At 40.2% G+C, this 24,711-nt stretch overlaps 1 protein-coding gene and 2 long non-coding RNA genes across 3 annotated transcripts; 2 read left to right on the top strand and 1 right to left on the bottom strand.

Annotated features, from left to right (window-relative positions):
• Positions 1 to 12,726: 12,726 nt before the first annotated feature.
• LOC106082931 (tRNA-specific adenosine deaminase 1) lies at positions 12,727 to 14,085 on the bottom strand. Its single transcript, XM_013245691.2, has 2 exons — positions 13,127 to 14,085; positions 12,727 to 13,062 (listed from the first exon to the last, which is right to left on the bottom strand). Exons 1-2 carry the CDS (start codon positions 14,056 to 14,058, stop codon positions 12,732 to 12,734), a joined length of 1,263 nt encoding a protein of 420 aa, XP_013101145.1. The 5' UTR covers positions 14,059 to 14,085; the 3' UTR covers positions 12,727 to 12,731.
• Positions 14,086 to 15,711: 1,626 nt separating this feature from the next.
• Positions 15,712 to 16,360, top strand: LOC131995222 (uncharacterized). The gene is made up of 2 exons (XR_009397287.1): positions 15,712 to 15,823; positions 15,892 to 16,360. It is a non-coding gene; the product is annotated as an uncharacterized LOC131995222 (long non-coding RNA).
• Positions 16,361 to 16,918: 558 nt separating this feature from the next.
• On the top strand, positions 16,919 to 17,801 carry LOC131995221 (uncharacterized). The gene is made up of 2 exons (XR_009397286.1): positions 16,919 to 17,341; positions 17,401 to 17,801. It is a non-coding gene; the product is annotated as an uncharacterized LOC131995221 (long non-coding RNA).
• Positions 17,802 to 24,711: the final 6,910 nt, after the last annotated feature.

Here is a 24,711-nt window from a genome sequence, read left to right on the forward strand (position 1 = left end):
GGAAGGGAGATAGACCCATTGACAAGTATACCCATCGACTCAGAATCACTTTCTGATTTGATTTAGCTATGTCCGTCTGTCTGTCCGTCTGTCCATGTTAATTTGTGTACAAAGTACAGGTCACAATTTTCATCCCATCATCTCAAAATTTGGTACAGACATGTTTTTTGGCCTAGAGACAAAGCCTATTGAAATTGGAAAAAATCGGTTCAGATTTGGATATAGCTCCCACATATATGTTTGTCCGATTTGCAGTAATAAAGCAATAAAATGGTAATTTGTTAACCGAAATTTGGTGAATTTCATAGAAATCAATTCAGATTTATATATCTCTGGACATTACAGGTAAATTTCCTAGAAATCGGTTCAGATTTATATATAGCTCTCATATATCGCCCGATTTTCACTCCTACAGCCACTGCAAACGCATTTTTTGACCAATCTTGCCAAAACTTTGCACAACGCTTTCCCTGACAACTTTCACATTATTTAAGAAGTTTGTTCGAAATCGGTTCAGATTTAGCTATATAGGTCCCATATATATGTTCGTCCGATTTTGAGATATATTGCAATAAAATGCTTATATGTTAACCGATTCTCTTGAAATTTGGCAGAAAGGATTTTCTCTCTCAGATGTATGTATCTCTGGACATTACTGCTGAATTTCATACAAATCGGCTCAGATTTAAATATAGCTGTCCTATATGTATATCGGCCGAGTTCCACTCCAAGAGTCACTGCAAGCGTATTTTTTGATCAATCTTGCCAACATTTTGCACAACGCTTTTACCGGACGACTACCACATTATCTGAGAATTTTGCTCGAAAACGGTTCAGAATTAGATGTAGCTCCCGTATATATGTTCATCAGATTTAGGGAAATTTGCAATAATGTTGTTATTTGTGAATCGTAGTAATTACAGTTTGAATATATTTGCTCAAAATTTGATAAAAAAAAAATTGCAAATTTTCCCCATGAACATTCCACTAAAGAACAGTGGCAAACTTCTCACATATCAATGAGTGCAGTCCGATTCAAGTTTATGCTCAATGATAAGGGGCCTCCTTTTTATGGCCGAGTCCGAACGGCGTGCCACTGTGCGATACCTCTTTGGAGAGAGGTTTTACATGCCATAGTACCTCACAAATGTTGCCAGCATTAGAAGGGGAAAACCACCGCTGAAAAAAAATTTTTTTTTCTGATGGTCTCGACAGGATTCGAACCCAGGCTTTCAGCGTCATAGGTGGACATGCTAACCTCTGCGCTACGGTGGATTGTTTATTAACCCATACGAAAACATGCGCCGAAGTCTATCAACATTTGTTCAGAATTGGATACGGCTCCCACATTGTACACACATGGTAGGTGTATGGTATTATGCAGTCGGCACCGCCAAACATTTACCCCTCCTTACTGGTTTTTTGTAAAATAGCATATATTTAGCAATACCAATATTCACATTTACTACCCAGTTTTGATGAAATTTGAAACAGTGAATTCTTTAGACTCCTCCTCAACGCAAGTGCATATACAGTGGCACAGAAAAGTCTACATACACCATTGAAAAAACACTTTTTTCTTAACGTTTTTTTTTTTTGTGAAAAAGTTGTTTACCATGGTTCCCAGTATTATAATTAGTTAAAGTTTTTGGGGTAAAATCTTTTCCTTACTAAGTAACCGTCAATTTACTTAACTGCTATTTATGAAAAGGTATGTAGACATATCTGTATCACTGTATGTATATTGCTGCCAAATAAACCGATCCCCCGGTTTTCCATTAAACAAAGTTGGCAAATATGTTGGTTAGCGCCCATTATTGTACTTTTCTGATCACCTATCCCATATGGCAAGGGTGTAAATAAACCTTGAGTCTTGACCCCTTTGATTAACCTTTGGGGATCTCATTGATTTCTGACTAACCCAAGATTTACGTCACTTGGTCCAGCTTAAGTTAATTTAATTTTCTTTTCAAAATTTGATTATTTTCCAATAAGTTTTTCGATTTTTTAAGGCAATTTATATGCGCCAGGCATGCTAAAAGTCTGCTTTTTAGCATTGTCTTCCAGTCTCGCTATTGATTTTTTTTTTTTTTTTTTGGTCTCTTCCGTACTTTGGTAGATTTATCTTTTGGTTGGGGAGTTGTTTTTTGTTTATTTCTATCTTTCGCCTGTTTATGTTTATGAACATGGCCATTGACTAGCTGACAAATGTACTCCTATGATTGGTTTGGATATATAGTATGGAGAGGTTGTTGTTCTTGCAAAAGTCAACAACAACAACAACAATAGACAAACACACTTCATTGGGATAACTATTTTGGGGCTTTTGTTGGTTTCTTTGCAAGTTATTGGTTCCTCATGGCCATTTGTTTGGCGGTGGCCAAAGAAGATGTGTTCTTTGCTTGGCTACTAATGGGGGAATTACTTTTGATTTGTTTATAGCCGAACGTTATTTGAATTATAATCCTGTGTTGCTATTTGCTAATTTTCTATTTGTTTCCTTTTTTCGATAAAAAGTTTTCCTTATTTCGCATTTTCTTGACTAATGCCGTTATCGATGGAGAATTTATAAACTGCTACTCATTGTAAGGAGATATGTATTTGGTTAGGACCATGCTAATAGATTGCAATCACAAAAATTGCGAATCAGACTATACATGGATGTTGTTGCCATATAGACTGATCTGCATATTTAAAATCTTAACTGTTTAGATTAGGTTAGGTGAGGTTAGGTTAGGTTGAAAAGAGGGTGCTGATATTAATCCGCCCCATGCCACTATGGACATACACCTAAGCCAGTAATCGGCTTGTTGTGCGCTCTAAAAACTATAAAAAAACCTCTAACCGAATCTTATATACCCTCCACCATGGGTCGCATTTGTCGAGTTATTTTGCCGGCATCTCTTCTAAGTCAAAACAAGTAAAAGCGTATTAAGTTCGGCCGAGCCGAATCTTATATACCCTCCTCCATGGATCGCATTTGTCGCGTTCTTTTCCCGGCATCTCTTCTTAGAGCAAAAAAAAAAAGAAAAGAGTTGCTCTGCTATTAGAGCGATATCAAGATAAGGTCCGGTTCGGACCACAATTAAATTATATGTTGGAGACCTGTGTAAAATGTCAGCCAATTCGAATAAGAATTGCCCCATTTGGGGGCTCAAGAAGTAAAATAGAGAGATCGATTTATATGGCGGCTGTATCGGGCTATAAACCGATTCAGACCTTAATAAACACGTGTGTTGGTGGTCATTAGAGGATCCGTCGTACAAAATTTCAGGCTAATCGGATAAGAATTGCGCCCTCTAGAGGCTCAAGAAGTCAAGACCCAAGATCGGTTTATATGGCAGCTATATCAGGTTATTGACCGATTTGAATCATACTTGGCACAGTTGTTGGAAGTCATAGCAAAACACGTTGTGCAAAATTTCATTCCAATCGGATAAGAATTGCGCCCTCTAGAGGCTCAAGAAGTCAAGACCCAAGATCGGTTTATACGGCAGCTATATCAAAACATAGACCGATTTGAACCATACTTGGGACAGTTGTTGAAAGCCATAGCGAAACACGTCGCGCAAAATTTCATTCCAATCGGATAAAGATTGCGCCCTCTAGAGGCTCAAAAAGTCAAGACCCACGATAGGTTTATATGACAGCTATATCAAAACATTGAACGATTTGAGCCATACTTGGCACAGTTGTTGGATATCATAACAAAACACCTCGCGCAAAATTTCATTCCAATCGGATAAGAATTGCGCCCTCTAGAGGCTCAAGAAGTCAAGACCCAAGATCGGTTAATATGGCAGCTATATCAAAACATAGACCGATTGGAACCTAATTAAGCGTAGTTGTTGGTAGTCATAGCAAAACACGTCGTGCAAAATTTCATTCCAATCGGATAAGAATTGCGCCCTCTAGAGGCTCAAGAAATCAAGACCCAAGATCGGTTTATATGGCAGCTATATCAGGTTATTGACCGATTTGAACCTAATTAAGCACAGTTGTTGGATATCATAACAAAACACGTCGTGCAAAATTTCATTCCAATCGGATAAGAATTGCGACTTCTAGAGTCTCAAGAAGTCAAGACCCCAGATCAGTTTATATGGCAGTTACATCAAAACATAGACCGATTTGAACCTAATTCAGCGTGGTTGTTGGTAGTCATAGCAAAACACGTCGTGCAAAATTTCATCCCAATCGGATAAGAATTGCGCCCTCTAGAGGCTCAAGAAGTCAAGACCCAAGATCGGTTTATATGGCAGCTACATCAAAACATAGACCGATTTGGACCTAATATAGCGTAGTTGTTGGTAGTCATAACAAAATACGTTGTGCAAAATTTCATTCCAATCGGATAAGAATTGCGCCCTCTAGAGGCTCAAGAAGTCAAGACCCAAGATCGGTTAATATGGCAGCTATATTAAAACATTGACCGATTTGAACCATACTTGGCGCAATTGTTGGATATTATAACAAAAAACGTCGTGCAAAATTTCATTCCAATCGGATAAGAATTGCGACTTCTAGAGGCTCAAGAAGCCAAGACCCAAGATCGGTTTATATGGCAGCTATATCAGGTTATTGATCGATTTGAACCATACTTGGCACAGTTGTTGGAAGTCATAGCGAAACATGTCGCGCAAAATTTCATTCCAATCGGATAAGAATTGCGCCCTCTAGAGGCTCAAGAAATCAAGACCCAAGATCGGTTTATATGGCAGCTATATCAGGTTATTGACCGATTTAAACCTAATTTAGCACAGTTGTTGGAAGTCATAGCAAAACACGTTGTGCAAAATTTCATTGCAAACGGATAAGAATTGCGCCCTCTAGAGACTCAAGAAGTCAAGACCCAAGATCGGTTTACATGGCAGATATATCAGGTTATTGACCGATTTGAATTATACTTGGCACAGTTGTTGGAAGTCATAGCAAAACAAGTTGTGCAAAATTCCATTCCAATCGGATAAGAATTGCGCCCTCTAGAGGCTCAAGAAATCAAGACCCAAGATCGGTTTATATGGCAGCGATATCAGGTTATTGACCGATTTGAACCTAATTTAGCACGGTTGTTGGAAGTCATAGCAAAACACGTCGTGCAAAATTTCATTCCAATCGGATAAGAATTGCGCCCTCTAGAGGCTCAAGAAGTCAAGACCCAAGATCGGTTTATACGGCAGCTATATCAAAACATAGACCGATTTGAACCATACTTGAGACAGTTGTTGAAAGTCATAGCGAAACACGTCGCGCAAAATTTTATTCCAATCGGATAAGAATTGCGCCCTCTAGAGGCTCAAGAAGTCAAGACCCAAGATCGGTTTCTATGGCAGCTATATCAAAACATAGACCGATTGGAACCTAATTTAGCGTGGTTGTTGGTAGTCATAGCAAAACACGTCGCGCAAAATTTCATTCCAATCGGATAAGAATTGCGCCCTCTAGAGGCTCAAGAAGTCAAGACCCAAAATCGGTTTATATGGCAGCTATGGCGAAACATGGACCGTTATGGCCCATTTACAGTCTCAACCGACCTACACTTATAAGAAGTATTTGTGCAAAATTTCAAGCGGCTAGCTTTACTCCTTCGAAAGTTAGCGTGTTTTCGACAGACAGACAGACGGACGGACGGACATGGCTAGATCAACATAAAATGTCACGACGATCAAGAATATATATACTTTATGGGGTCTCAGATGAATATTTCGAGTAGTTACAAACTGAATGACGAAATTAGTATACCCCCATCCTTTGGTAGAGGGTATGAAAAGAAAATTTTAAGTTAGGAATTCCGTGCTACTTACAAAATCCTTAATTGTTTTCAATACCACTCCCCTAAGATGGTTCATGTCTGGTATTGTGTCCCCATCTAGGTGCCAATATCTGTTAGACGCGAAAGTCGGACAATGACAAAGGAAATGCTCCAACGTCTCATCATCTTCCCCACATGCCCTACACATGATATTACTTGCCGCACCGATTTTACATAAGTGAGCTCGTAGTCCTATGTGTCCCTTTATGATACCAATAGCTATACGGACCTCCATCTTACTTCCTTTCAGTAATAGCCTCGTCTTTCCAAGGTTATGCGTTCTTCTAGCCAGATTGCGCAGATAAGCTGATGCATACTCCTTATCAGCGTGTCGCCTCCGGTCTTAAATAGTTCAGCGAGTAACCCGTCGGCTCCTGCTGCCTTGTTGTTCTTTAGTCGGGTCACTGCTACTTGAACCTCATTCTGACATTCTATACCATCATCAGGAACTGGTTCCGCGGTATCCTTTTCGCCGCCAACGTCAGACACTAGCAGTTGGGTAAAATGTTCTTTCCATATCCTTAGCATGCTATCTGTGTCAGTTACTAGATTTCCTTCTTTGTCTCTGCAAGAGGATATGCTTGCACCAAAGCCATCGGTTTGATGTTTAATTCGTTGGTAGAATTTCCGGACTTCATTCTGACTCCGGTACATTTCAATTCGCTCACACTCACGTCTTTCCATTTCCTTTTTCTTTCTGTCGAATAGACGTTTCTTCTCTCTCCTTCATCTGGCGCATTACTACTGATTGCAGGGTTGCTCTGTATGCCGCATTCTTGGCTTCAGTAGCATCTCGACACTCTTGGTCGTTCCATGGGTTTCTTGGCTCCTCCAAGAAACCCATGGAACGCTTCCGATACCCAAGTACGGATTTCGCGGCATTTTCCATGGAGTGGGCAATAGTTTGCCACTGCGCTATTTTATCATCGGAACAAGGAGTGCTGTCATCAAGCAGTGGGGTCAGTCGAGTGGAGTATGCCGCTGTCATCTGTTGTGTTTGCAACTTTTCAATGTCCAGCTTCCGTACAGTGTCAGATCGTACTTTTCTCGCCATGTTCAAACAGGTGCGAACCTTTGCTGCAACAAGGTAATGATCTGCATCTATATTCGCTCCACGGATGGATCGTACATCTAACACTCTGGATGAATGCCTTCCATCTATCAACACGTGTGAAATTTGGTTCCTCGTCCTTTGTTCGGGTGACAGCCATGTAATGCAAATTTTGCCCATGAACATTCCACTAAGGAACAGGGGCAAACTTCTCACATAGCAATGAGTGCTGTCCGATTCAAGTTTAAGCTCAATGATAAGGGGCCTCCTTTTTATAGCCGAGTCCGTACGGCGTGCCGCAGTGGGACACCTCTTTGCAGAGAAGTTTTATATGGCATAGTACCTCATAAATGTTGCCAGCATTAGGAGGGGAAAACCACCGCTGTAAATTTTTTCTGATGGTCTCGCCACGATTCGAACCCATGCGTTCAGCGTTATAGGTGGACCGTTCCGACTGTTGAACCAAAAATGTCTTCCTTCCCTATCTTCGCATTAAAATCTCCCAAAACGATTTTAATATCATGGTCGGGGCAGCGGTCATATTCTCTCTCTAGGCGCTCGTAGAAAATATCCTTGGTCTGCTCGTCTTTGTCTTCCGTCGGGGCATGGGCACAAATAAGGCTGATGTTGAAGAATTTGGCTTTTATGCGGATTATGGCTAGCCTCTCATCCTCCAGAGTAATGTTGGAGACAAGGCTAGGTTCTGCTAAATATCCATATTCCAGAACCCTGCGACTTTGATGAGGTGCATCCAAAAGGATATGTTAGTAAATCAAGTACGAGTGGATGGGGAGATTGACAGGTGATGAATGTCGTACGCCACGAGATTCCAGATCACACATCCAGCACGTTGACATCAATTATAGGCCACTAGGAGTTGAGAAGACTGCATCAGCCAGGTGCAGCCAGGGAGGCCACCAAAGCGCAGAGGTAAGCATGTCCGCAAATGACACTGAAAGCTTGGGTTCGAGTCCTGTTGAGGACATCGGAACAATTTTTCAGCGGTGAATATCCCCTCTTAATGCTGAAGGCATTTGTAAGGTACTTCACCATGTAAAAAACTTCAACCCAAGGATGCGGCAAGGCGTTCGGACTCGGCTATAAAAAGGAGGTCCCTTGCCCTTTACATTTTTACACCATGTAAAAAACTTCCACCCAAGAGGTGTAGCACTGCGGCACGCCGTTCGGACTCGGCTATAAAAAGGAAGTCCCTTTTTATTTATATGTGCGTAGATTGCTCCTGTTTTTTGTTGGAATGTTCATGGAGAAATTTGCATGCCATAAGCCAGAACTACACTACTTTGCCTAGGGAAGTTAACCTCTTCAGTTGCTTTGGTTCTCCCAGAACGGAATTCACTTGGTAGCTGTACACTGCTTCCGTTACCGAATCCTCGTGAATGCTATTTGGAGCCGCCTAATACGCTTCTTAATGAATGGATATCCCCCACTACCAACTGGTTAGAAATCATGTCATTGTGTCTTCGCATGTGTAATTTTTTTTTCAGCCGTATTCACAAAACTTAATGTAGCTTTTAAATAGGTAAATTTGGCATATTTCATTTATAGAATGTCAAATAAACCTATTTTAAGGCTTCATTAAGTTTTGTGAAAAATGCCCTTAGTCTTTTTTATAATAATTTTATTTAAAAAATAAAACTTATTTAGAACGCTGTTATCATAGGACGATGGTATCGTTTTTTGCACTGTTATACCGACAATATATAAATAACGTAATTAAAAATCATAAGCATGCTTTTGGGCGCTTTTAATACACGGTTGGCATTAAATGGTTTTATCATCCTTGCTCCCTGTAATACCGACAATCAAAAAAAGACATCCTAAATAAAAATCGTTAGCATACCTTTAGGCGAATCAGTTATTGGGTTTGAAACTATGGTAAATGTCTCTGTAGAAGAGAGAGAAAGCGTTAATGAAGGGCATTTAGAAATAAAATATTCTTAAACCATGTTTCCACTTGGAGCAAATCTAGATTTGCGACGATATTTCGGAAATCTCGTGTTCAACGATACATTTTCAATGTGAGCAAATCTACTTATTTGAGGAGATTTGCAGCAAATATCGTTCCAAATTCAAATGAAACACTGCGTATGCATTGAATACCGGTTATTATTGGGATTTTTTGGCATCACTTTTTCTCAACATCTGACAGTTTCTTATTGAAATTATAAAATTTAGTAGTAATTTAATAAAATCGTTTCACAAACTTAATTGCTGACCGCAATGTATATGCTGAACACACTAAAAATGCTAATCACAATAAAAACGCTGTCAAAAACGTCTCTGCCACCGTAGCGCTGAGGTTAGCATGTCCGCCTGTGACGCTGAACGCTTGGGTTCGAATCCTGGCTAGACCATTAGAAACAATTTTCAACGGTGGTTTTCGCATCCTAATGCCGGCAGCATCTGTGAGGTACTATGCCATGTAAAACTTCTCTCCAAAGAGGTGTCGCACTGCGGCACGCCGTTCGGACTGGGCTATAAAAAGGAGGGCCCTTATCATTGAGCTTAAAACTTGAATCGGACTGCTCTCATTGATATGTGAGAAGTTTGCCCCTATTCCTTAGTGGAATGGGCAAAATTGGCAAATTTGCTGCTTTCTTTAAAGAAAAACAAGTTATTGTCCGATTCGGACCATAAATAAATTGCATGTTGAAGACCATGACTTCTACTCATTGGGTAATATTTCAGTCCATTCGGATAAGAATTGCGCCTTGTAGGGGCTCATGAAGCATAGCCTGATATGGGAGCTGTATCAGGCTATAGATCGATAAAAACCATATTGAACACGTATGCTGAAGGCCGTTGTACAAATTACAGATCCCAGATCGGTTTATATGGTAGTTATATCAGGTTATGTATCGATTTGAACCATATTTATCGCAGTTGTTGGAAGTCCTAACAAAATACTTCATGCTAAATTTCAGCCAAATCGGATAAGAATTGCACCCTCTAGTGGTTCAAGAAGTCAAGATCCAAGATCGGTTAAATGGCAGCTATATTAAAACCTGGACCGATTTGGCACATACAATCCCAACCTACCTACACTAATAAGAAGTATTTGTGCAAAACTTGAAGCGGCTAGTTTACTTCTTTGAAAGTTAGCGTGCATTCGACAGACGGAGGGACGGACATGGCTAGATCGACTTAATATGTCATCATATAGTTTATGGAGTCTTAGATGCATATTTCGAAGTGTTACAAACGGAATGACGAAATTAGTTCGGACCAACGAAATCCTAAATAAAGGGTGATTTTTTTGAGGTTAGGATTTTCATGCATTAGTATTTGACAGATCACGTGGGATTTCAGACATGGTGTCAAAGAGAAAGATGCTCAGTATGCTTTGACATTTCATCATGAATAGACTTACTAACGAGCAACGCTTGCAAATCATTGAATTTTATTACCAAAATCAGTGTTCGGTTCGAAATGTGTTCATTCACCGTAACGTTGCGTCCAACAGCATCTTTGAAAAAATACGGTTCAATGATTCCACCAGCGTACAAACCACACCAAACAGTGCATTTTTCGGGATGCATGGGCAGTTCTTGAACGGCTTCTGGTTGCTCTTCACTCCAAATGCGGCAATTTTGCTTATTTACGTAGCCATTCAACCAGAAATGAGCCTCATCGCTGAACAAAATTTGTCAAAATTTGAACACATTTCGAACCGAACACTGATTTTGGTAATAAAATTCAATGATTTGCAAGCGTTGCTCGTTAGTAAGTCTATTCATGATGAAATGTCAAAGCATACTGAGCATCTTTCTCTTTGACACCATGTCTGAAATCCCACGTGATCTGTCAAATACTAATGCATGAAAATCCTAACCTCAAAAAAATCACCCTTTACTTTCAGGATGAGCGTTCACTACCACTTCAATGATCCGACCTTAACAATATGGGTATCAAATGAAAGGTATTCTCGAATAGAACACGAATCTGCAAAAACAAGTTAAAAAATTGAACCCGGGAAGGACCTCCACGGTCTTGAGAACCTTAGACAATATGAGTATCAAATGAAAGGTATTAACGAGTAGAATAGGAATATGCAAAAATATCTCTAAAAATTGGAACCGGGAAGAACGTACGGGGTCTTGAGAAAGGTATTTACAAGTAGATTGCGAATATGGAAGAAAATGTGACTAAATTGGTCACTTTACCAATTCTTCACCATTATCGTCCAACCACCACGTCACAATGTCTTCGGGAACAACTTTTGCCATTCTTGGTTATAAAATTACTTCCGTGTCGATCGAAATCAAAACCAGAAATGAGAAATGAATGAACGGTGCGTGTTGTAGGTCAATTCATGTAATAAGTAAATGAATATGGTAATGTTATAATGTACCAAACGTAATAGGTATTAAAAAAATTTACATTGGCTTGATATCAATTTGAAAGGTATTAAGATAGTTTGCGAAGAGCAAATTTTCATATGCAAAACAATGAATTATCTCACTACTGTAATATAACAATGAACTTAATGCTCCATACGAAACCATATCTGATTGCAGACTGCCATCATAGCTTAACCTAACGTATGATGTATTTCGGCTACGGCAAATAGAAAAAAATTTGAGATACATACATATTTACTTCGAACTACGTTTTCCATTAAATAATAGCTCGAACCAGGCAATGACTTTAAACTGTGTCTGTACAATGAAATCCCTTGACATACATTGTATTTGTCAAAGCATTTCATCACAATTTGCTAAAAGGTTTTCTATTTTTTTCCAGCAGTCCACAAAACAGCTAATTTATTTAAATTCATTACAAACAAAGTGTGCTCGATTGAAGGGATGGAGTGAAATGTAGGATTAAAGCAAAGAATAAAGTAAAGAAACACTGCAAAAAGGATATGAGGGTAGTAATATGATAACTGGGAACATTGTAGGAATATTGTCATTCCGTTTATTACGCCTCGAAATATTGGCCTAAGATCCCTACAGCAAACCCATGGCAGTCGGTTATACGTACCGGTTTGACCCGATGGATTCCTTCATCGATAAGGGCTGCCGCCACAGTGTACAACAACACCCCCTATAGATTATAATTGGCGTACCATTTTATGTAGATCTGGTACTGTACGTTTTTTTGTCGCCATCAGGCTCACTTTCGAACGAGCAAAACTAGCAGCTCTAAATTTTCCACAAATACCCATTATTGGTGTAGGTTGGTTGGGATGCAAAATCGATCTTTGTATAGCCCAAAAAATCGGTCTGCTTTTGTGAGAGGCAAATACACCATGAACATCCTATTAAAGAACTCCGGGAATACTTATCTCATATTTAGCGAAATATTAGGGACATCCTTTTCTACAGCCGAGCCAGAACGCCAAGTTGCAGAGTGAGAGCACCCAGTAGAGAATACAAAGTCAGTAGTAGATAAGACAAAAGTCACCAGCGTAAGTAAACATATATACACAGCTGAAAATTTTCATTTTTAAGTCTACTTTTCATATAAACATACAAACAGGCAAATAATCCGAAAACACAAAATGAGATTTCCAATATCCAAACAAAGTATAGTTTAATTAAAGGCTGGCTGGGATTGGGGCTGCTGTTAAGCTAGCCGAAATGGGTCACTTAAGACTATTGACCAAGGTAGGGCATCTGTGAGCACACCCCCTGCGAGCTACTTGGTATAGATGCTTCCTACGATGAAACCCCGATTTGAAAGTTTTACCATATCCGGCTCTGTATTCATTTCCATTTTTCTTTCGATACAATGTGGTCGTAGTATTCAAATTTTAATTTTCGATTACCTCTTTGTTAAAGATTTGTACTACAATTATCCCATATCCATTACGACTACCTCTAAGACTTTTGGTCACCAATAAGGCTATTTCGCAATCCCTTTATTTTCTTCAACATCCACATCTTTAAGTTGAAATTTGATTAAGTTCTCTGGCTTTGCAGACCACTGCTTAAAATATTTGCATTTCATTTCACTCCAAGCGTTTTGATAATCATTGGACATAGACTTAAGCTCTAGGTATGACTTATTTTCTAGGTCATCACAGCAAATATTAAAGCTTTGAGGTTTTAATTTTACAATTTCCACAAACTTTTTAAAAAGGTGAAATTTTGAAATAGCTAAAGCGGCTTGAGCTGTATTTAGTTTTTTACTTGTAACTCCTTGGCGTTTACCATTTACGGATACTTCATAGGGCCTGAAATTAAAAACAGTGACTAGGATATTTTGTTGTTAATGAATATCCATATAGATAGACCTACTTTAAGTACTCAGGTATACTGCACCATACCAATCCATTTGGGGTTGGTTGCTTCTTTTCATCTTGAGCATGTGCAAATTCTCCCAGACTACAAATGCGTATAAGTGGCTTATGCAGTGCATATTTTGTGTTAGTGTAATCATGATTTTCAAAACGTTTCCATATGGCTCTCTCTAAAGCTCCATGGTCATTTTGACAAAAATTTAAAGTCTCAAAATATATTGGTGTTTCAAGTAACATGTCCAACAGTGCCCCCTGCACGCCTATTACCTGCCATTTGGCTAATTTATCACTGCAGCTCATAGACAGAGTTCGCTCACCTCTTCCCGGCTTTGTTCTTACTGCCCCAGTTATTTGTTCAATGAGATCTGTGTGTTGTGTACCCAAAAGCTTAGCTCCAGTGTAAACCACATCACCACTAGTTTCGACATAAGAAAGCGACTTGGAGGAGTCATCTTCCAATTTTTTTCTTTTTATTAATGGTTCGCCATCAATTGCATCTTTTTTATTATCTATTATGCAAGCATCACCGCAGGGAGTTTGTGTACTTAGGAAATGGAAAGATATTCCATCTCTTAATTTGCATTTCTTACTTTCAAAAACCCATGTGAATATAGAACTGCTGTCATTTTCCAATGCCTTTTGAATGTGAATGTAGAAATATCTCAGAAGACCTCTACGGGCGAGCACCTCGGCATGTGAGTCGTTAAGAATGAGACCTTTAGAACATAGTTTACTTTTGCCAATGCATTTGGTTCCACATCCTAACGACACAACCTCGCTTGTTGCACTAAGGTCATTGTGCAAAACAACACCAGCCAAAACCGTCCATTCATCATTTTTTGGTTTACCCGTTTTGGGCAAAGTTTTGAACTTGTTAAAGCACATTTTTGCTATATCTTCAGCCTTCAATTCCAGGAATTTATTCCGCATTTTAGCTGGCGGCTGTTAGGTTTTTAGTTGCGGTAAAATGTAAACAATAGCAGATTCTTCTTTTGTCAGACATTCACAGATCATTGACATCAAGAATAAATACCGCAATGCCAAATAAACCACAACAAGAACTAAGGGCAAAAGCGACATCAAATGAGTTTATAGACAAAAATACTAATTTTTTGTTTTCTAAGTGGAACCCCAAGGCGGATTTAAAAAGGTGGTCTTACACGAACAGCCGTTAACCGCTGGGCCGGTTTGACGGTATTAAGATGACAGATTTTTGTTTGCTATATCTTTGTTGTTATCTTCTTTCTCGCATATTCTCTGCTCATTTACGCACACGTATGCACACACGCACAAAAATTTCTTTGTGTGTGTTGGCAAAACGGTTAAAAAGGCGGTCTCACGCAAACAGCTGTTAACAGCCGGCCAGGTTTGACAGTATTAAGATGTCAGGTTTTTGTTTGCCTTCTCTTTGTTGTTATCTTCTTATTCTTTACTCATGTACGCACACGTATACACACACACACAAATTTCTTTGTGTGTGTTGGCAAAACGTCGATTGGCAAACAAAATTGCTAACCCAGATTAACTAAGCCTCTAGTCATATCACTGTCTATTTATGGCAAATTCTTATTTGAGGTGTTAGTAAATTATCTTCTTCTTCATGTTGACATATATGTCAATACCGCCACAATATGTCTTCTGGCGGTGGGGTGTATAAAAAGTGACATGAGACACTAAAGGCCTGGTTTGTTATGTGTGCGCTTGGTCGGCGTTTGAAATGGCTACCGGTTAGCTGTGGTGAGACTTTCAGGGCTAGGGGCCTCAACCCGCCAAAACAAACCCTGCACACAAACATCGAAAAAATGAGGGGGATACTATTTCACATCCAAAACTTTACCACTAGCGAACAAAAAAAAAACTCAAGGGGAAACACTCTTCACAGGGATCTTGATGTCACAATCCCGCGCTAGCCCGCCCAACCATGGTCCAAGGCATCCACTTACCATATTTCTACTTGGACCCCAAATTCCACACACAAAGCTATGCACCTACTTCATCGCGCTGCCCCCGCAATCACAAATTTACCAACACATAGTCATTTTAATTATTACACATTACAATCAGCACATATTTTATTAACTAAAAAAAAACTTAAAATTATATGAAAATTTTGCCATAAAAATACATTTGTTTCTTAACCTGGATTTACAACTATTTTTTTTTTGCAAAACAAACAAAGAATAATACCTGGTAAAACAAAACAAACAATTCCCCCTTTTTTTTTTTTTGCCCAATTCACCTAAGGCAAGACTAACCGAATATTTCTTTAACCTTGTCTTTCGCTTTAATACCAGCGCATAGAAATTACCTACCACTAAACGAGCTCGCTTATCTGGTTATCTTTTGCCGTTAATGTCTTCTCTCGGCACAACAAAAAAAAACTAAACAAGGTTCATAGACAATTCAATATAATCCCCCTGGGAGGCACAATTTCTCTTAGCCTCAGGCTATTATTCCTTTTACAAAACACAACAATTAACACTACGTTAAATATAAAACTAACCTAGGATCTGTTTTTCTTCTTCTTTTCTCTTTTTTTTCTTTAGTATATAATGGTTTCTCTTGTCCAAATAAAAAAAAAAAAAAAAATTAGCTCTTACTGATTTTTCAACTTCTTCTTTGCAGCTAGCGCTCAGCCACAATACTGAATATACTTGGACGAAATCTTGGATATAGGTGGACGACACACACACAGGTAACAGAATCTACTTTTACCTTAATTTTTTTTTGACACAAATTAACAATCTTCTTCCAACGTTTCAGAAGCGCTCCCGCGGTCTTCACAGACGGAGAGGGAAGCAAAACGCTCACCAGAGCTTCAATTCACGCGACACGCCACAGTTTCCTGCCGCAAGTTGCAGTAGAGCTACTGGCAAACCGAATAAAATGATGGTAGCTAACCAATTGTTGGTTCCACGGCTGCTGCAACCAAGGGCAAAGCACACAGGATCTAGAATCAACTTTCGCGGGCAATTTACTGGCAGTTTGGCAACGAATGAGTCGTGTTGGATGGCGAATTCACCAATCTCAAATATGTAACGTCACACACGCAAAAAAGAAACAAGCACTGGCCGTCCGTCCTCAGAAAACCAGTGCAGCTATGAAAGTTGGCAAAAATACAACAAATTACTTTTACACACACTCAATAAACACTACACCTGTTACTTACAAAGGCATGAGTTAACACAAACTAATTATTTTAAATAAAATCGGCAACAAAAAAAAACACTGATGAATATTTCTTTTTTTTTTTTTTTTTTTTTTTTTTTTTTTGACTACGATCAGTTTCACTGGCTGGGCTTAGAATGGCTCTTTCGCTTGCTCATGAGGCTTATATATCCCCGCATACCCTCCCGCCACAAGCCAATTTTCCAGCCAAAACCATTTTCTTTAGCTATTTTCTTTTAGGCCCATTCTCATTTTCCCCAAATACATCGGTCGTCCTTTTCCCACTGGGGTCGATTTCGATTAACGTGGCCACATTATCGACATACATTTACGGTCGTACGACCAATCTTCGAACAAATCGTGCAGATTTCTCATGGTCCTGGCCAAAATAAAAATCACAAGACCATTGTAATTTCTTGGGGGTAATAGCATACATGATACCCCATAGCATATCAATCAATGCCTTTCAATGTCCACCGTGCCTTAAAGTCCATACCCGCACTGAATTCACAAAATCACTCATTACGCCCTACGCCAACGTACCTAGCGTATCATCACGTAATTCACTAATTGTTAACCAACCCTGGCTTCGATCGGCATGATGTTCGCAGCCAACTTTACGCACATCCCCATTCACTCGCACGCCACCACCACGATACCACGATCCATCCACCAGAAGCCCACTGCAGAACACACCAGAATTAAAAATTAAATCTTTAAAAGAAAACGTGTGTTCTTCATCTGGGAATATCTCCCTATCGGCGAAACCGTCAACTTTTGGATATCGGTGGTGGCGTGCATCGAACCAGCCGATCATGGAAATAACCATAACCACCATCACACCGTACCCCCCCACCCCCTCATGCAATCGGTGTCATCTTTCCCTGCCACCAACACATTAGGGTGGCCTGCAACAAAACATCGGGGAACGGCGAGGCTCCGCAGACGGCAACGATGTGTCAGGACAGGTAGGATTTCCAACGTGGGGAACACCCACGCCTGAGATGTCTCATGCCGGGCTCTAGGCGTTATATGGCCGCTGTAGGTAAGTATGACTGTCTCACGAAAATGAGAGAAAAAACTAATTTCACATATCATCCACAGGCTCGTAGTTGTTGTTGGCTTACTACTGGTATTGACGAAGCCATGGCCATTCAGTGGAACTTGCGCGTGAAACGTATTTGCGAAAATCCAGCTCTGTCGGTCCTGAGGGTTGTCGTGCCAATATCTCTACCTGTCCTCATGTTTCCATTGACCCCTTCACCATCACAATAACCAGGTCGAATGCCGTGGCCCAAATCCACTCAGGTACCATAATCGTTGTGGTTGTCTCTAGTTAGTGTCCGTAGACATTTGTTTTTTTCTTGAATTAAAAAAAAACACACATGGCCAAATGGAAATGATTGTGTTCCTTCTGGTTTATGAAAACATACAGGCATAGTTTGTGAATTTAGTGACAGTGGTCGAATATGATTGTGGAAATAAATAATAGATACTGTCCCCGATTCACAGTATTTATGTGCAAAACATGAGGATGCAACAGGTATAGTTTTAGTTACAGCCCATCATGAAAAATCAGTGTACGTTATTGCAGCCAAAATATTCGTGTTTCATGAGGACAAATAGATATAAAAAAAAATACTGTCACCAAAGTACTTATTGGCATGCCACACACATGCACCCTTATTGGGAGTGAAAATATAAGCATGACGCAGTCAGTGGTTGATGTTTTCTTTTTATTATGGCAGCAGCGAAACAGTGGGAAAAATCAAAATAGCACAAAATGTGCCGATCGTTATAAGAAAGTGGTACGTTATTGTTGTTGTAACCAATGGTACGTACAATTAATGTGTGCATAAACAGACGTACATTGAAAGTTAAATGAAATTCATCTTTTCCGTGAGGGGCCTAACCGTTTGAAGGCCTATGCGGTCTAAACTTGCCATGAATGTTTAAAAATATTAATGCATCAAATGCACAAAATAATGCAAACGATCAAGTGGTATTTTGACGCGAAATCGTAGGTATGGTTTGCTTAAATCTGCCCGTGCTTTTGCATAACCAAATGTGACCGCCTACTGGAAAATTTACGTGTTTTAGAAAAACGTTAGTAAGATTGGGTAGATACGTTACGCGGACGGACGTACATTCGCCAGCTGGACGGATCGAAAAACGGATAAAAACACAAACTATACCAATGTATAGGAATATTATTTCAGGGTGTTTTACAGGGCATGACATACCCCTAATGTTAGATTTTATATTTGATTCTTTTTTTTTTTTTTTTTTTTTTTTTACTAAATGCGTACAACACAAAAAACATAACCATGTACTACCCAATATAAATATGGATACAAATAGTTCATAATATGTAACTGGACAATACGGCCTATGATTACCGGGTTCCAAAGGACTAGGTCTGGGACACAAAAGAAAACGATGTTTTGAGAGTTGTGAATATTATGGTTATCTAAATTTCATTAAAGTGATATACCTCATTGCAAACGATTGTCATGTAGCATATTCCGCGTTGGGAAATGTATTTAAGAAAAGGTATAAATATTGCAGGAATGTATTCTTGGCCTGTATTGCATTCTTGGTGACATTCACTGATCTAGACAACCAGGTAGCTGACGCAAGCAAAGCTACGATTCATACTGCTCATACTTCTATATACCAGTGGTCGAAAAAAATGTAGGTAGTATGGTGACAAAGTGTGCATCATAAAAAAAAGGAAATAGGTCTTCATGTTGCCCTGTCCCACCGTGTTGATGTACGATCTGATTTGTTCCACTTCGACCCAATACAGGATATCATCAGACATTCCACACTTAATCGGGTACCTTCAGTCCAGTGATAGCTAATGCATCTCGCTATGTCTAACTTTTCAAACAATGTCAATGGTTAACAAAAACTATTTTTCCAATTTGCTACATTTGGGTAAGACAGTTACAGAGTAATGTCACATGGTTTGGCTTAATCTTGGTAACCCATGCTCAAAAGTCGACTCAATAGGGATTCGTTTATGTTTCTCAAAACTAGATCTGCGTTCACGTCAGTGGCATTGGTCTATCTTTTAAGGTCCTTCACATGACTTACACCCATTGGTTTTCCGTTCAGATCCTCAAGGGAATACATATTATTTCCTATCGGTTTTACGATACGACATTTTATGAATTTACGGGCGAATTTAGCATTGAAATTTTTTTCAAAGTCACTTAGGACATGATTCCTTTTGTATACTTCCTGTCCAGGAGAAAATGTTACCATTCGAGCCCTCGCATTGTACCTCTTGGCGCTCCGTTCGTAAGCTTGATGCATATTCTGTTTGATTTTATTACGAACCAAGTCCATTCTGTCGTCTCTTTTCAATTGCACAATCTCGTGATCAGACATAGAATGTAATTTTCGGGCTAGTTTATAATCAGCGCCATGGGTATACATATTGTACCCAAATAGGGCGAAAAATGGGGTTGCCCCCGTCGCACTATGAATCGACGTTCGAAGAGCACATTCAATGTCTGTCAAGTATAGATCCCAATCTCGGTGATCATTTTCTAGATAGGCTCTGATGGCAGCCAGCACCGATTGGTTCACCCGCTCGGATGCGTTGGACTGTGGGGCGTAGGGTGCTGTTTGTAGATGGTTTATACCGTATGTTTCAATCATATCTTTAAAAGTTTTCGATACGAATTGAGCCCCGTTGTCGCTATGAACCGTTTCGGGCACCCCAAACTTTCGGAATATGTCCTGTATCAGAAATTTCACCACGTTGGAAGCGGTCGCCTCACGCATCGCTTTCAGGAACGTGAATTTGCTGAAATGGTCTACCACGATAAATATAAAGGCATTTCCACTTTTGGAGCGCGGATATTTACCCAAGAAATCTATATAGATCTTCTGAAAGGGACGTTGGGTTACCACCTCGTCACCGATTGTGGGTTGAGTATATTCATTGGTGGGCTTGGTTTCCTTGCATATAGCGCAATTGGTTACATATTGTCGCACTTGCGATGCCATTTGTGGCCAATAATATTTTTCTTTTAATCGATACAACGTCTTGGATATTCCTCCATGAGCAGCAGTGGTGTTGTCGTGGGCTTGTTCTATTAGGGTATGCGTCAAAGCTTCAGGAATCCACAGTTTCCACTGAAATTCTTGGGTGTCTGGGTCATACGACGCATGGCCCTTCTTGAAAATCATATTATCCACAATCTTGAGATCAGGCAACTGTGCTTTATTCTTTTCCACCACCCCTCTAATCTCCTTATACGCCTCACTCTCAAACTCAGTCGTCTCGAATTCCAAGACCTGGTTCATATCTATCTCGTCAGCTGTAGGTAATCGTGACAGCATATCCGCCACCACGTTGTCTTTCCCTTTTCTGTGCTCAATGTCGAAGCTATACCCCTGGAGTTGCAATGACCAACGAGCCAAACGACCGCTTAGGTCTTTTAGGTTCATTAGCCATTGCAAGCTCGCATGGTCAGTAATGACGGTGAACTCCATGAGCTCGACATAGGGTCGGAATTTGCGGATGGCCATCACAGCTGCGAGACACTCTTTCTCAGTAACGCTGTAGTTTCGTTGGCATTTGTTGAGCTTTTGAGAATAGAAAGCTATGGGGTGCTCCTCCCCTTCGCTGTTGAGTTGGAAAAGTACGGCGCCTATCCCGTATTCCGATGCATCACATTGGATATAAAATCTCTTGGAAAAATCGGCGTGGCGTAAGACGGGTGCCGAGGTTAAAGCTCTCTTTAGGTTTTCAAATGCTTGTTTTGCCTTCTCATCCATCGTGAACTTTGTGGACTTTTTCAGGGTGTCGGTGAGCGGTGCTGAAATTGTGGCAAAGTTTTTAATAAACCGACGATACCACCCTGCAGTACCGAGGAAGCTTCTGACCTCTCTTGCATTTTTGGGCACTTTGATCCTTTTAATGGCCTCTACTTTTTCGGGGTCGGTCCTTAAGACTCCTTCGCCCACAATAAATCCCAAATATTTTAGTTGCCTGAAGCAGAATTGGGACTTTTTTAAGCCTATCGTGAGATTCGCCTTCTTTAGACATTCGGCAACTTCGCTTAGCAGACGAAGATGCTCGTCAAATTCACCTGATATGATCAACAGATCGTCCAAGTATACAAAGACATTCTCCTTCAGTCGTTGGGGAATGACTTTATCCATCAGGCGGCATAATCTTTGCGCAGCATTGCACAAGCCGAACGGCATCACACGGAATTGATACAATGGACGGCCTGGGACCGTAAAGGCAGTGTAAGACTTGCTTTCTTCGTCTAGCTCGATTTGCCAGAATGCGTATTTTAAATCCACACTGCTTATATAGAAAGTCTCATCTATTCGGCTTAATATGCCATCTATATTTTGCAGTGGGTAGGCATCTTTTACGGTTAGTTTGTTTAACTTCCGGGCGTCTAAGCAGAAGCGGTTTTTACCCGGTTTTCTCACCACCGTTGTGCGATTACTCCACGGGCTGTCACTTTCCTCAATCACATTTAAGGCTAGCATGTTGTCTACTTCTTGGAATGTTATTGCCTGCACCGCGGGTGACATGGGGTAATGGCGGTCTTTTACCGGTTCCGCCCCGTCAATCAGTTTTATGGAGTGCTTTTCCAAAGTGGTACAACCCAGACCATGTTTCTCAAATGTCTTAAATTGTTCTATGACTTTATTCAGCCGCTTAGCTTGTTCGGATGAAAGTTCGTGGGGATTCAGCCGATGTTCGGAATCGGTACTGGCCATGTCATTGGTGATCTTTTCGAGATTTAACTCAGAGACGCCTACGACATCAGGGGCTAATTGAAACAGTCGCCAGAAATCAATGCCTAAGTAGAGATTCTGTTCCAAGTCGGGACATAGATATAAAACCATCTCCTTAGTCTCCCCTTGGTATTCAACGGAAGCCTTTACCATTCCCAAAACTCTATACAGTTTCCCACCTGCAGTGCTAACGTTGCTGGATAGGGGTATCATTGGAATTTCCATCTCATTAATCAATTCTCTACAGTCTTTTCCCAACATGCTAACGGACGCCCCGGTGTCGAGAAGACCGTGAATGACCTTTCCCTGAATGGTTATGTCAGCAAAAACTCTGGGATCATTCCGACGACCTACGATTTTCGTTATCGAGTCTGTTAAAAATCGCCTCTGTTGGCGCCATTGGGTTGCTTTTTGCCTTAATTTGACTATTTTCTTTGGGATCGTTTTTACTTCCGAATTAAAAATTCTCTCTCTTACTTTCTCATAGTTTCTTTCTCTTATCTCCAGTGGAATATAATGCCTTTGGGATGGGGTAAAATCCCCACAGATATTCTTAGTACTATCCTTATTTTCTCTATTCCTAATATTATTTAAACTCTTAACTATCTTATCTTCTACTTGCCGTGGGGCACCGGGTTGTCGGACGGACGAGGTTCCCCCCTCTTCTCTCCGCCCCTTCTCTGGTTTCCCTGTAGACATATCGGGCATTTCGGCGTTACGGTGTCTGGTTTACCGCACCTGTAACAGAATAGTTTTCGGAACTCCGCCTGGCAGTCCATGAACATATGTCCAGGTTCGCGGCAATTCCAGCAAATAATCTGTGTTCTGGACTGACTTTGCACTCGAAGTGCTGAAATATTCTCCTCCTGAGGTTCCTGAATCTCCTCGACCGGACATTCTATCTCCTGTCCATATATCTCGCTCACTTGTCTCATGGGTCGTTGTGGTACGGGCAGTGGCCTATTTTCACGTCTGGGAAAGTTACGCTCTGCTTCTATGCATTCAATGCGCAACTGTTCAACAGAAGATATGGTCATCTGGTAGACATGACGCTTTATATCTTCTCTTATGTTGCCTTTCAAGATCTTTATCATCTCATACTCATAGATGGGCTGCATTAATCTAGAGCGTAATATTCCCATCTCGTGAAAATAATTGTTGACGGACTCATTGGGCCTTTGCCTCCGTTCCAACAACTCCCGTAGTATGTCAAATTTTGACTGTGGAGTTTGATATTGACTTGTCAGCGCATGTTTCAGACTTTCCCAATCGGAATCGACATTATTTCGGCGGTGTAACCAGTACCATTCCCTGGCTTGGCCTGATACTAAAAACGAAAAATCTCGTAAAACCTCTGCCCATGGAATATTGTACTGGGCTCTCATCAACTCAAGCCTATAAATAAAATCATTGACCCTTAGTTCGCGAGGATCCCCGCTAAAAATCAAACCCAACTTATCAACTCGTATGCGCAAGGGCTCATTACTAGGGTACACCGCTGGTGCACTGTCTAGATTGGTCGACGAGGTCGTACCGGGGTATGATATGATCGGGTGAATATCTGCCCTGGGCAGAGAAGCTACATTGTTCCCATAATCATGTATCGGTCCTTCTGCAATGACCGATCCAGATGCATTGGAGCCAGAAATGGGCGTGTCTCCTCTTGTTGGTATGGCCGACTGTTTGCGGACAATACCAGATAGATCATCCATGCCTTTCGCCAAGGAAGCTATCATCCTTCTAACATCGCCTAATTCGTCCCTAACCATTTCCTTGACCCGTTCCTCTAATGATCGTTGGCTGGACGCGGCCTTATTCTTTACCGGACCTCTAGCCTCTTGCGGCAATGTTTCTCCTGCCCCATTACCTGATGACTGACCGCCACTGGCAGACACGTTAGCATTGTTCTGTTCTTTATTGATTATAGAATTTGAGAGATCCCTAACTTGGGCCCCATTCGTGTTCGTACTTGGTTCCGCCATATCGCCCTTTACAAGTCTTCGTCTACTATGTTCAGGGAAATACACTGAATTATTCAAATCAAATGACTCTGGTAGGGTTCTTTTCTTTGATCGAGTATTAATATTCATGCCTCAATTGAACAGCCCTAAAAATCAATTCGCTTTAGGCGGTTCGCCGTAACCCAGATATGTATTAATGCTATTATTTATTTATTATTATTATTATTGTTTTTTTTTTTTTTTTTTTATATATATAAATTGCTGTTAAATTAAAATAAATATGACACTCAATATTACAAACATCAATCGCTACTTCTAAAAACATAAAATACTTGGTTGACAAATACTACGAAATTGAATTTCCAATCAGATCATTAATTTGTGGGGGCAATGCTTTCTCAGAAGCAGTGCGTGCATTTTGTGTGGTTTTCCCTTCTTAATTACTGAAAGAATTATAAAGCGCCCTCTATTGGAGGTGTAAAAAAAAAATGTTTCTCTAGACAATTTTACGAACTGAACATTTGCGAAACAAATAACTATCACTTCAATGTCCATGACATTTCTTAAAATCTTTACTTTCATGAAAAGTTCATGGCTTACTGTACTCGCAATACTCTGACTTTCAAAACGATGCGTAAATTGAAACGGCTATTGCACTTTCCCAAAATTGAAGCGATAT

The sequence above is a fragment of the Stomoxys calcitrans genome, chromosome 1 (genome assembly GCF_963082655.1).
Source record: "Stomoxys calcitrans chromosome 1, idStoCalc2.1, whole genome shotgun sequence".
NCBI classification, from domain to species: Eukaryota; Metazoa; Arthropoda; class Insecta; order Diptera; family Muscidae; genus Stomoxys; species Stomoxys calcitrans.

What these genes read in the sequence shown, in the direction of transcription:
- LOC106082931 (XM_013245691.2), bottom strand. Translation starts at nt 14,058, where the DNA reads ATGCGGAATAAATTCCTGGAATTGAAGGCTGAAGATATAGCAAAAATG. An exon ending in AGTATACCTGAGTACTTAAA is followed by an intron (nt 13,063 to 13,126) that starts GTAGGTCTATCT and finishes TTTTAATTTCAG; the next exon opens with GCCCTATGAAGTATCCGTAA.